The 13,525-nt window shown below is 43.0% G+C and overlaps 2 protein-coding genes across 3 annotated transcripts in view; one reads left to right on the top strand and one right to left on the bottom strand.

Annotated features, from left to right (window-relative positions):
• The first annotated feature begins 20 nt into the window (after positions 1-20).
• Positions 21-2,514, top strand: PNMA1 (PNMA family member 1). The gene has a single exon (XM_070416932.1). It carries the CDS (start codon positions 731-733, stop codon positions 1,790-1,792), a length of 1,062 nt encoding a protein of 353 aa, XP_070273033.1. The 5' UTR covers positions 21-730; the 3' UTR covers positions 1,793-2,514.
• Positions 2,515-4,824: 2,310 nt separating this feature from the next.
• The window catches only part of DNAL1 (dynein axonemal light chain 1), a 30,933-nt gene continuing 22,232 nt past the window's right edge, over positions 4,825-13,525 (bottom strand). For both annotated transcript variants that reach the window (XM_070417130.1, XM_070417128.1), the window contains exons 7-8: positions 12,115-12,255; positions 4,825-9,794 (exon numbers count right to left, since the gene is read on the bottom strand). In XM_070417130.1, the coding sequence (XP_070273231.1) occupies positions 9,754-9,794; positions 12,115-12,255 (182 nt within the window). In that variant the 3' untranslated portion in view covers positions 4,825-9,753. The remainder of the gene's footprint in view (positions 9,795-12,114; positions 12,256-13,525) is intronic.

The raw sequence follows: 13,525 nt of genomic DNA on the forward strand, positions 1-13,525 counted from the left end.
CGGCCCCGCCCTCCACTGCGGCAGTAACTGCTCGGCTGGCTGCGGGCGGACCACCCGGCGGCCGCTGAGCGCCAGCTCTCCGCAGCCCGCCGCAGCCGCCTAACCCGCCACAACTGCCGCTGCCCGCGCCTCCCCGGACCGCGGCCGTCCTCGCCGCCCAGTGGACTCCCTGCGCCGCGAAGACGCTCCTAGCGGACTGACCCTGCCGCCGCCGCTGCGACCTCAGGACAGACAGTCACTCCCTCCGGGGGTGGCACAGCCCTCGGCCGCCCGAACGCCCGGCTCCGACCGCGAACGCCGGATCGACTCCGCGAGCAGCGACTGCCCCGCGCCCGGCGGCGGAGAGGAGGCGGCCACGCCCCACCCCCGCGCCCCGGCGGCCTCTCCAGCCCGGCGGCTCCTGCCCTCGCCACCGCCCTCGCTCCGGGCCTTCCCGCCACGAGGCCGCACCGCGCCTGCAGGTGGAGGACCCCGGCCGCGGACCCCGAGGGGGCGCAAGATGGCTGCGGCCGCGTGACTGGCGGACCGAGCCTTCCCGACGCTGCGCTCCGAGGACGCGCCGGCCGACTGCCTGCGGCAGCGCAGGTTCGACTCCGGGACTAGCGCCGGTGGCGTCAAGCTCGCCTTCCTCGGGCGTATCCGGGGGGAGTGTCTGCCGTGGTCCTCGGCCCGGGGCCGCGGGGAGCCAGTCTGACCCGTGTCTGTGGCGTGGGCCCCAGAGAGTGGGAAGATGGCGATGACGCTGTTGGAAGACTGGTGCCGGGGGATGGACGTGAACTCGCAGAGAGCCCTGCTGGTCTGGGGGATCCCGGTGAACTGCGACGAGGCCGAGATCGAAGAGACCCTGCAGGCGGCGATGCCCCAGGTGCCCTACCGCGTGCTGGGGAGGATGTTCTGGCGGGAAGAGAACGCGAAGGCGGCCTTGCTGGAGCTCACGGGCGCCGTGGACTACGCGGCCATCCCCCGGGAGATGCCGGGGAAAGGCGGGGTCTGGAAGGTGGTCTTCAAGCCCCCGACTTCCGATGCGGAGTTCTTAGAGAGGCTGCACCTCTTCCTGGCGAGGGAGGGGTGGACCGTGCAAGACGTTGCCCGTGTCCTGGGGTTTCAGGCCCCCGCCCCGGCCCCGGGCCCCGACATGCCAGCAGAGATGCTCAACTATATCTTGGATAACGTGATCCAGCCCCTTGTGGAGTCCATTTGGTACAAGAAGCTGACGGTGTTCTCGGGGAGGGACATCCCGGGGCCCGGAGAGGAGACCTTCGATTCCTGGCTGGAGCACACGAATGAGGTCATAGGGGAGTGGCAGGTGTCTGATGTTGAAAAGAGGCGGCGGCTGATGGAGAGCCTCAGAGGCCCCGCCGCGGATGTCATCCGCATCCTCAAAACCAACAACCCTGCCATCACCACCGCCGAATGTCTGAAGGCGCTGGAGCAGGTGTTCGGGAGCGTGGAGAGTTCTAGGGATGCGCAGGTCAGGTTTCTGAACACCTACCAGAACCCAGGGGAGAAGTTATCGGCTTATGTCATTCGCCTGGAGCCTCTGCTGCAGAAGGTGGTGGAGAAGGGGGCCATAGATAAAGATAACGTGAACCAGGCGCGCCTGGAGCAGGTCATTGCCGGAGCCAACCACAGCGGGGCCATTCGAAGGCAGCTGTGGCTGACCGGGGCTGCGGAGGGGCCGGCGCCTAACCTCTTCCAGTTGCTGGTGCAGATCCGCGAGGAGGAGGCCAAGGAGGAGGAGGAGGAGGCTGAGGCTGCCCTCCTGCAGTTAGGCCTGGAGGGGCACTTCTGAGATGAGGGCTAGGTAACAGCTGCTTTGTGCTGTCTTATAGGTGTGTCTTAGTCAGGTCCTGTTTCTGGGGGGAAGTCAAGGCCTGCATATTCATGTAACATTAGTAAAGTTGTGCAAGGGAGCACCCTGAGCTGCTGTAAGTGTCATGCTAGCATGCTAAGATGCCAGGTAAAGGCACGGACACAGGTGCTCAGTGCAAGCTGTCATCTTGACATCAGTTGTGAAAAAATGTGAAACTTGTGAGACTGCTCATCGAGATATTTAAATGTGAAATTGCATGTTCAGATGTTTAGTTCAGAGCCTGGCTAACACAAGAAGTGTTCAGTAAAAATATGAGCTGTTGTTATTAATAACGTGAATAGTTTTTCTGTTTGATGCAAATTGTTCCTGATTTATATTGATAAGAAATGTGAACTAGATATTCTTAGTGGTTCAACTTGACAGTGCTGTTTCTTATTTTTCATCTGTAAACATCAGGATCAGTTTAATTGGAAAGTATCCTGAGACTACAAAATAGGGTATTAGAAAAGTACAATTATAGAGCTGTGTAAACTAAAATTTTCACTGTACAAGATATAAATTGCATGGAAGGTTAATATGAACCAGTTACAATATCCATTCCCCCATTTCAAATCCTTGTTGATTTGTATTTCTCTTTGTGCCGGTTCTAAGTGTTCTAAGTTTGAAGTTATCAAATACATGTACACAAATAAAAATATATTTAAAAATTCTAGTCTTCTCATTTTCTGACGTATAAAAAATTTTCAGTGTAATTAAAATCTGTATCTTTTCTTAGACTTCAAGTCACTAAAGAAAATCAAACCTCAGGTAAATATGAACTCACTATAAAATGTTAGGAAATCCAGAAATGGGGTTTAGGAGGTCATCCAGCATTTTTTCCTCCCCTTTTAAGTTCCTTTCAGCTAGAAGTGTTTGTTTTGCTGCAAGGATAACTCATACCTGTGTAAAATGAATGTTTCGGTTTTACAGCAGCCATTTTATATCAAGAGGATATAAAAAAGGGAAATATGGCTTAAAACATGTTTATTTGGCTACAGAGATTCAGTGATTGAAGATGTCCATCTTTTTTTTTTTTCTTAATATATTTTATTGATTTTTCTTTACAGAGAGGAAGGGAGAGAGTTAGAAACATCGATCAGCTGCCTCCTGCACATCTACTGGGGATGTGCCCGCAACCAAGGTACATGCCCTTGACCGGAATCGAACCTGGGACCCTTCAGTCCGCAGGCCAACACTCTATCCACTGAGCAAAACCGGTTTGGGCAAGATGTCCATCTTTTGAGATCCAGGTCCTAATCAATCCAGAAGTGGTTACATAAACATAATGTTCAGTGGAGATTTTCCCCCAGTAACAAGGCTTGAAAATTAAAGCCAACCAACCAAATAAATAAAATGATAGCCAACCTGTTATAACAATCATAAGGTAAAAATTATTCATAAAAGGCTAATATTTGTATATGTTCTAATAGATGTCTCTATACACTCATCTCACCTCCTTCACTCTCTTCTCTCTACACATCTCCATATATTTGACTCCCACAACAGAAAGGCAAATCTTCACTCCCCACAGACATGCCCTCATTCCCCCTCTCTCCCATTCACATCTCACATAGCTTCCCCTCCATCGCCCGGCCCCTCCAACACACAAACACACACACACACAATGTGCTGGATACACATACACTCCCCTCACTTCACAATCCTATTTCATACATTCACTCCCACCTTCCCCAGAACACTCCATCATAAACATGCTTCCCCCTCTATACCAGTCTCCCACCCCTGTCATACATTTCCATTTCTCCACATACATGTTCACACTCCTACTCTATACGTACACTCATAAAAACAAATAATGGGTTCATTTTTTAACCCAATATGTTATGGGCATCCTATATCTGCACATAGGAATGGATATATGTTCTTTTTATAGGTGCAGAGTTGATTGCATTTTAGGAGGGAGGGTCATCACCTAGGATTCTTTTATTATAACAATTGTATATATGTGTACACCCACAAATACTTAACACATGTATATGGTATAAAACAATGTCAGGATTTTAGATGTCCATCCTTTGTTCTAGAAAACAATGAACTAAAAATAATGAACTATTTATGATTCAAATTAAGGTTTTCTCTATGGTTTCATTACAATCTGCTTTTCAAAGGAGGACAGTAGCAAGAAATATATCCTTATAACCAAAGAACTACGGATTAAAGAAGTAGACTGTCAAACTACAGGGGGAAGATAGGGGAGGGTTGGGGGTAAGAGATCAACCAAATAACTTGAATGCATGCATATAAGCACAACCAATAGACGCAAGACACTGGGGGGTTGAGGGGAGGGCAAGTACCCCGGGGTAGGGGAGGCGAGGGGGGGGAGGTCAATGCGGGGGGGGGGGGGGAAGGAGATACATGTACTATGTAATACCTTAAACAATAAATTTTTAAAAATAAAGTAGAAACTGCACTGTAGGTCCTATTCTGTGATCAAAATAACATTTGGCTGACAGCGCAGAGTATGTGCTGGGAAAATGTGTAATGTTACTGCTAGTGCTCAGTTCTTCCTGTTTCTTGTCTGAGGTTATTCCAGACCACAAATCAAGGGCTCATCAGCCAACCTTAACCCTATACACTTCCGGAACTAAGGAAAGGACTAGGAGTGGTGAAGTGCAGCAGTAACTTGCTGTACCTGTAGCACTCTTTCTAGGATCCTAATCATTTTGAAATGGTGCCCAGAGAACTGAAGAAGACTTAAAGACCCAGAGAGAAAATTATCATTGGAAATGAGCTACTGGGGGGAGGGGGAGGGGGGAGAGGTGAGCGGGATAAAGAAATGAGTCAGTCTCTCCCTCACTCACACATGTACACACACACACGAAGCTGTGGAATATGTTATCCAAAGACAATTATTTTGGAATTGAATATTCAAAGTTCAGATAGTGCTCTTTATTAGCTAAAACTAATGGTTATGTAACAAAAAAAGATACAAATTAGTTTTTATAAAATAACACAATTTATTACTATTTTAAAACAAGTCTCACAAAATAACGTTCAGAAACTCAACATTTCTAAATAATTTAACACAATAACTTTAGTCATAAAGTTCATGCTACAAAATTCCTGCATATAAAAGATAATTACCAAAGTACTAATAGATGTTAATGGATGTTAAAATGTTCTTCAGAATGGAGTTGGTTCTAGAAGCCAAAGATTCTGGAATGATGCTCGTGATCATGACTGCCATGCTGGGAGAAGTAGCTGGCAAATGTATATTCCTTACAGCTACCAACCCCCCAGTCTGTTGATGGGATTGATCCCTTGAGGCAATTGCACCTCAGAGGCAGGGATCCTGCTGATCAAAGAAACAAATAATTTCCTACCCTCCCTAACATTAGCCACAACTTAATTTAGCCAACATCTACATTTTTTAAATCTAGGCGTAGGAAAGATAACTCATAAAGTTTCTGAGCAGGAGAACTGTACTTGACATGTCCCCGCGAGGCTGACTGCCAATGCAGTAGACATGGAAAGCGACACCAACTAGAGGAATAGGGGAATCCCAGCTCTGATTATGTCAACAGACAACTACTGCAGAGGTGGGCCTAATGCGAGCAAGAATGGGTTTGACTGTAATATCAACATGCAGGCAAGGTATTAACCTATGTGCCCTTTGGGAGTATTTTCAACCAACATCCATTTCATAATCTTAAAGTGCAAATCTACTGAAAAATAGTGTACTCTCTCCATCCCCTTGTTCAATTTGCAGATCATAATTTGGTTGGCTGGTTCCTCTCTAACCTGCCCAATATGGGAAATTAACTAGAATCCAGTTATGACTTTTCCACGAGTCAAGTGAAAATTTATCTTAAGTCAGAAAAGGTAAGACTCAGTTTAGTTTTTCCTTTCAGTTTTCTTCCTTTGCAGTCACTGGTTTATAAAAAGGCAGGAATAGAGATATAGATGTGAAATTTCTAAAGTTCAGTGATTTAAAAAAAAATACCCTTAAATCTTTTCATTGCACCTATTTTATGGTTTTACAAAAAACAACTCAAGCTAGAGTGAAGATAAAGGAATACGGTCAAGTTAGCTGTGTCAGAAACACCAACTCTGCTACACTACAGCTTGCTTTATACTTGACTATTTACAGACACAGTAAGCAGCCCAGGTTAGCTGTTAGCTTTCTCCCTTTCCCACCACTTACAATGTAAAGTCTTTGTGACTAAGTCAGACTGCAGTTAGACACAACTTGTGATCGATGCTTGACATTTCCCCCAATCTTTAAAGTTAATGATTAAATCCAACCTTTCTAGCTCTACACTTTCCCCATTTAGTCCCAAGAAAAGCCCAGGCAAAAGATTCTGGGTCACAGATAACTACCTTCAACTCTACTTACATATCACCAATTCTGACAATAAGTCAACAATTAAGATTCATTTCTTATTCCTCCTCAGTCTACTTCAGCCCACGGGTGAAAGTATCAGAAGAAGCATCTGTTCAAGTCAAAATTTCTCTTTCCAAACAGGAACCACATTTAAGTGCTTACACCACCCCTATTTGTGGAATGGATCCAGTAACCAGACATGCTTCTTCTGATCACATCCAAAACTGGTGTCCACACCAGCTAACTTTCATATATGATTACCAAATTTTATACAATATTTTTCTGTATTTAATGACTGCTAGTCTTTAAAATCCTGTGCATGACTCGACAATGAATGAACACTTTAAAAATGACATGCATTTTCTAAAGTATACTTAAAATGTTAAATTTTAGAGACAAAGCAAAATCTACCATAAACTTGGATTCTGTTGATAGTAAGAGAGAGGTAGGTTAATAATCACTATCCTAAGACAAGCAAAATGCCAAGATAAGACATAAAAGTTGAGGTCCTGCTGGGGGGAAAAATAAGTCGAACTCTCCAGTCCTGAGTTTCTAATGTGTTGTGAGAATTGTTAAAGTGAGCATTACAAAGAAGGGAAACACCAATGAACATTTCCTTCCCCCATGATTACTAAACACACCACCTTCTCTCCTGTAATAACTCAGGTGCCATATGGCTACAGAGTGAGAATAAATGGGCACTGGACAAAAGGAATGTTGGAGTAAAGCACTGGTTCTTAATTATGGGTGGATTTATTCCAGCCCATCTAGCCCAGGGGACAAATGGCAACGCATGAAGACATTTCTGGTTATCACAACTGAGAAGAGGGTTCTTCTAGGAAGTAGAAGCCAGACATGCTGCTAAACATCCTGTACACACAGGACAGCCCTCCAACATTATCAAGCCCAATGTTGATAGTGCCAAGGTTGACTCTGATTTAAAGGAACAAACTCCTATTAACAGAGAACACAAAAACGTTCAAGGCCTGACTAGGTAATACAGTTAGGGAACACAGAAAAGGTTAATTACTTGGTAGACTAAAATTTCCTGTGGAAATATTAAAATACTGAACTGATTCCAGAGCTCTACCATCATTGCAAGAATAGAAGAAATTTAAATGACCCACTAAAATGGCATAATGCTTCAAACCAGGAGCACAGAGAGAATCCATTACCAGTAGGTTAAAGATCTAATCCAAAAAGCACAAATTAAAGGCATTTAATATCAGCTAAATTTGCAGCAGTAAAGGATGAGTTAAGGAATGATTTGAGAGAATATTCTGAACTTCTTAATACACTCTATCTTCTATTTTCTATCTTCTGTTTCCTAGTGGATTCTTAGTTTCATTCCACGCAAAGAATACAAAGAAGTCATTCAAATATTTGTTGAGTGGAACTGACTATGGATATTTTGTGAAATGGACACAGAAAAGCATCTTACATTTCTCTGGGAACTACAGTGATTAAAAGACATTTAGAAACAAAGGGGCCCAGCTGGTATGGCTTAGTGGTTGAGGGTGGACTTATGAACCAGAAGGTCACGGTTCAAATCCTGGTCAGGGCACATGCCCAGGCTGCAGGCTCTGTCCTCAGTAGGGGGCAGGCAAGAGGCAGCCTATCAATAATTCTCATCATTGATGTTTCTATCTCTCCCTCTCCCCTCCTCTCTAAAAGAGAGAGAGAGAGAGGGAGAGAGAGAGAGAGAGAGAGAGAGAGAGAGAGAGAGAACAAGGTGAAAGAGAGAAAATTAGTTTCTCTATTGCAGAACTAAAATTAAGCAAAAATAAGACTGTAAGCCATTAAAAAAATTAAATATGAAGTCATCCATTCCCTATTATAGTCACTTCCAGAATAACTTTTAGAAAATACACCCATACATAGCAATATGGCTTCAAGTCTGCCTACTAGATGAAGTTCATACTACAAGAAAACTTTGGGCCTCAGAAGCTAAGACCCAAAGGCTTTGAAAGTGTAAGTCAGAGTTAAGATTTCTTCCTATCAGATTGTGAGGAAGAGCTAAAAGGAAGCTAAAAAACAATGTTGGGCTAATTTTTCCTTTTTAGGATTGATTGTCGAAGCAGTGGTCCCTTTTGATCAGCATGACTGAGAAATCATGTAATTCCTATTTAAATGATAACTGAAAACTTCTGAAACCCAGTACTACTTATGTAATCAGTTTTTGACTCATTTTTACACAAGTAAATGGGGAAATGAAAATCAATAGTCTCTGGTTGAGGGACTTCAGGCACAATTTGGCAGAGGGCCTCTGACTTCCTTACTGCAATCTATCACTGATTTGGTCGTGGCTTACTATGGACTTCATCTGGTTACTGACTACCATATCTTGCATTCTCAAAAAAGAATTTTTTTCTTATGTGATAAATTCTAAACTCTGCATCCAACTATTGCTCTGTAATTTTGAGGTTAAATCACCTACAATGCTTTACAGAGGAAGCAATCCTCAAAAATATTGCCATTTGCCTGGGATCCCATAATGAAACATCTCTTTTCTCTCCAATACCACTTACATAATTCATTTTAAGAGCTGTTTAACTTAGAACTTTTCTAAAAATATATTTTTCAATACTAAATTTAATTTATTGAAAGGTACCAGATCTAGTCTTTAAGTTCTATACCCTTAGAACAATCATTTCTACCAACATGGTGGTCAACAGATCAAAGTTATTAGGGCAAATTTTAATATATATGAATGACCAAGATTTAAACTAGGCATTCAAATATAACTACCACTTATATATATATTTCCTTATATAACATACAGAGAACTATTTACCCAAAAGTGTGCCTAAGATCAGGTCCACATGGGTAACATGGCCACAGCGCTAGTCAAAGGAATAATCATGACAGTCACTTTACCCACTGGCCTGGATCACGGAATGAATGAGTGACTATGCACAGTGACTTGAGTGGCCACACATGTACACACAACCTGAATTCCAGTTGACAATGTACATATTTTTTGAAAACCAAGTAAGTAAACATAACATGGGCGCTAAGGCCTCCAAGATATTAATTTTTCATTTTTTTCACCACAGCTTTTTCACTATGACTTTGGAGTTTTGCTTCTACGGCTGCTGCCACCGTGCTGCCTTTGGAACCAAAGGCATGACACATTTGTGCTTCTGAGTCGTAAGGGGATGGATCTTTAGGAAAGATGGTCTACAGATTCAAAAGTTAAGCATATATATTTAACTGCCTGACCTAAAAAAAAATTGAATGAATAACCACATTTATTCTTTTGTTAAAAATGATTGTTCAGTCTATAAAGGTTTCAGTAGATGGAGACTGAAGACAAAAAACTGAAAATTTGTAGTTTCTAAAAAGAGGACTACAACATATAAAGTTGGTGTTACCATCTGCGGGGGGCGGGAGGGGGGCACCGAATACGTTAAGAAAAAGAAAAAGACATCATAGATTTGTTTTATCTTAAGAACCTTTCGCTCCACACAGAATCTTTAAAACAGACAATTATACAAAACTTATCTATTGTTCTTATGACATTTAAATAAGTTAACACGAAGTGGAAAACATGGTGTTAGTTTTCTTCTTCCTCATCCTGTTTAATTACTGGGGTACCTAAAATGAAAAAGAAAATTATTTCTGGTCACTCTCAATAGACTGTTAAAATTCTAAACGAAAATATTTTCCCATTAACCTCAGAAGCTCTGAAATGCTGTGAAGTATGCCATAATAAAGTAATTTCATAAAATAATCTCTTTAATTTCAAATGATCCAAAAAGCCTCTCAGGAGAATTCTCAAAGGGATTAATATAAGTACTTAGGAATATATGGCTCTCTAAATGCAGAGTTGCAAATAAAAATGCTTACAGATGCCAGGCATAAAAAATAAAGCACTACGTACTGATAAATGTTTAATAACCAGCTGTGATTTGTAGCAGCTGCCACTTCCTGTGGTGTAAATACTCCCACCATGGCCATTCCGAGCTACTAACATGACATCACCCAACGTGGAGTCGAGAAGAGATACACACTCACTGCCCTTGAGAGCCTGTGCAAGGGGCCTAAAGCTCACCACTAACTTCAGCACTGAACTACATGTTGGGTCTTGGCAAGAGACTCCTCCTATCTGAATCTCAGTTTCCAATCTTAGCCAGCATGATTGGCTAAGAGTGGGTACCCCAAATAAAAAACATAATAATAAATAAATAAATAAATAAATAAAGCCCTATATATACGGAAACTTTGTAGTTAAATACAAAGAAATATTCTTCATTTTTCACAATAAAATATGCAATCCAGTATATCTGATTTTTTATGTTATTCCCCCAAATATTAAACATTGGTAATAAATTGGGGGGTGGGGAGAACCAAAGTACAGAAAACAAAGCACATCTGCAAGCTCTCACTGGCTGGACCAAGGAACTTCTGAGCTCCAGCATTTGAAACCTGCCCACAATCTTACCTAGTTAACTATTTAATCGTAATTCTTTAGCCAGTCACCTTCCAATCCAGCTAAACTAATAAACTCACTGTCTCCCAAACTCATCTTGCACACTCTTACCCCAGGACTCCTGGTTAACAAAGTTCTTCCATTTTGAAATGCCCTCCCCAACTATCCTTCCATCTAAACCTTATCCCCAATTAAGAACTAATTCCAGCCCAGCTGGTGTGGCTCAGTGGTTGAGCATCGACCTATGAACCAGGAGGTCCCAGTTTGACCCTGGTCAGGGCTCGATCCCCAATGTGGACATGCAGAAGGCAGCCGATCGATGATTCTCTTGCATCATGATGTTTCTTTCTCTCTCTCCCTCCCCCTTATTCTCTGAAATCAATAAAAAAAAATTGGGGGCGGGGGGTGGGGGGTGGAGAACCACCACCATAGTAAGCTGAGGTGGATAAAAGGGTTGAGTACTGGCCTTTAGATAGAAGTGGTGAGGGAGAGATAAAGAGGCCCAGAATAGGAAGGACAGAATGGCAGAGTAACAGGGGTGATGAAGAGGGGGCTGAAGGGTTGAGGAACAAGGAAACCTCAACCATAGACAACTAGGCCCTTTGGTTTTGGACTGTGAATATCGGTATGAATATGGTGATGAAGACAATAGGTAGGCTATGGGCTCTGTGCATCATTGCTTCAGGGGCAGTGTGGAAAGCAGAAAGACTGTCAGACTTACTGGCTTTTGTCTTTGAAAAGCCTAAGAAGATTACTGAGAAGATAAGAGTTTGTGTGGAGATGCAGAATGATGTGGAAAAGGAAGGGATAGTGGTTTTCCTCCAAATAGATATAGGTTTTCCTAGAAAGATATTTCCCTGGCTGGCAGAGAAAAAGGAAGTGTTGGGGTCTGGAACAGTTGGAATCCTGACCTGGGTTCCTGGTAGCACCACTGGGAATAGCTAAGACCCCAAGGGGTCTGTGACAATTATCATTTCCAGTTTTTAGATTCAAAAACAAAAACCGTTTGGTGAAATTAAGTAACTCCCACAATGACAAAAAAGATATTAAGTGGTAGAACTGGGATTAGAACCCAGTCAATTAAGGATATCCACTGACAGAGACACCTATCTTAGATCCTGTGTGTGTGTTTGTGGGGGAGAGGGTAAGAGAACACTACAATTTTTATCCAATTGTGAAAAAGTAGTTACTTACCATTTATGTCTAATTATTCTGCAAAATAGTGCCTGTGATTTGAGAATAAGCCCAACTTTTTTTTTATAAGCTTTTGATCTGAAGATGATCTTATACCAGTCTAAATTTCCTAAAAGTTTTTCATTTCACCCTGGCTCAAACCTGGACCATAAAATTTCCTGTGGACAAAAATGGCCTTGGAATAGAGCCAACCTATCATTTCCTTCAGTTTTGCTCCTTTTCATGATTCCATGTCATAAATTCAACTCTTATACCTATGAAATGCTCCTAAGCTGGCTCAGAGACACTCACCATCAAGCTTTTTCAGTCTGGGCACTCTCTTGGTTGCCTCTTCAATCCAGTTCCCCTCAGATGAATGTTTCTCTTCCAAGGGATTGCCTACGAACACCAGGTCTTCCAGGCAGGGCAGTTCTGCCAGCTTCACAAATTCAGCTACAGGTACAAAGAATACCTTCCACATTAAAATGGCAGGTTTTACTGCTATGCTTTCTGGGTTGAATTCCAATATCACTGATGGTGACTATTCAAGACAATTTGTCGTTTAAGATTTTGAAGGAAGTAAGGGTAGTTAGACCATGTGGACTGATTCTCTGAAAACATTACAGAAAGGGAGGGAAAAAGAAGACATACCTCCTCTACCTTTATGCTAGCCTAAGGCTAGGATAAGAAGAAGAAATGGAATTTACAATAAAAAGGAACAATAGCTCTAGCAGGTTTGGCTCAGAGGATAGAGCATCGGCCTGTGAACTAAAGGGTTCCAGGTTCAATTCTGGTCAAGAGCACGTACCTTGGTTGCAGGCTCCACCCCAACCCCGGGCCCTGGTTGGGGCTCATACAGGAGGCAACCAATTGATGTGTTTCTCTCACATCGATGTTTCTCTCTTCCACTCTCCCTAAAAAAAGTCAATGGAGGAATATCCTGGGTGAGGATTACAAAAAAAAAAAAAAAAAAAAAAAAACCACACACAAAAAAACCAACAAATCATTCACCAGTGATAGGTCTTCTTTATGTTGTATTGTATCAGTATGGGCTAAGCTAAACTGTCTGTACTTATTTCCTCTCTCATCTTTGAATTCTTAAAGCAACTCATTGGAGCCTCTACTGCAGAATTTATCACAGTTTTACAACTATTAGCTTATTAGAGGCCCAGTGCATGAAATTCGTGCAGAGGAGGAAGGGGGGCTGGTGTCCCTCAGCCTGGCCTGCACCCTCTTGCAATCCAGGATCGTTGGCTTTTAACCGCTCACCTGCCTGCCGGCCTGATTGTCCCTTAACTGCTTTCCCCTGCGTTCCTGGTTGCCCCTAACTGCTCTCCCCTGCCTTCCTGATTGCCCCTAACCACTCTGCCTTGGCCCCTGCCACTGTGGCTTTGTCCAGAAGGACATACGGAAGATGTCCGGTCTAATTAGCATATTACCCTTTTATTAGTATAGATAAACTAACCTTTCCACTAACCTGTGAACTCCTTGAAGGCAGAGATCGTGTCCTATTTAACTATGTATCTCAAGAGTCTGGCCTATAGTTCATGCACATAATAGGGCTTTAGTAAATACTGAATAAATAATGTACAATGTAAAAGCAACGCTCCCAGCCAGCCCAACTCAGTGGTTGAGCAGCGACCTATGAACTAGGAGGTCATGGTTCAATTCCTGGACAGAGCACATACCTAAGTTACGGGCTCGATCCTCAATGTGGGGTATA

The sequence above is a fragment of the Myotis yumanensis genome, unplaced genomic scaffold (genome assembly GCF_028538775.1).
Source record: "Myotis yumanensis isolate MYYU_CA2020_CCGP unplaced genomic scaffold, mMyoYum1.0.hap1 SCAF_1, whole genome shotgun sequence".
Taxonomy (NCBI): Eukaryota; Metazoa; Chordata; class Mammalia; order Chiroptera; family Vespertilionidae; genus Myotis; species Myotis yumanensis.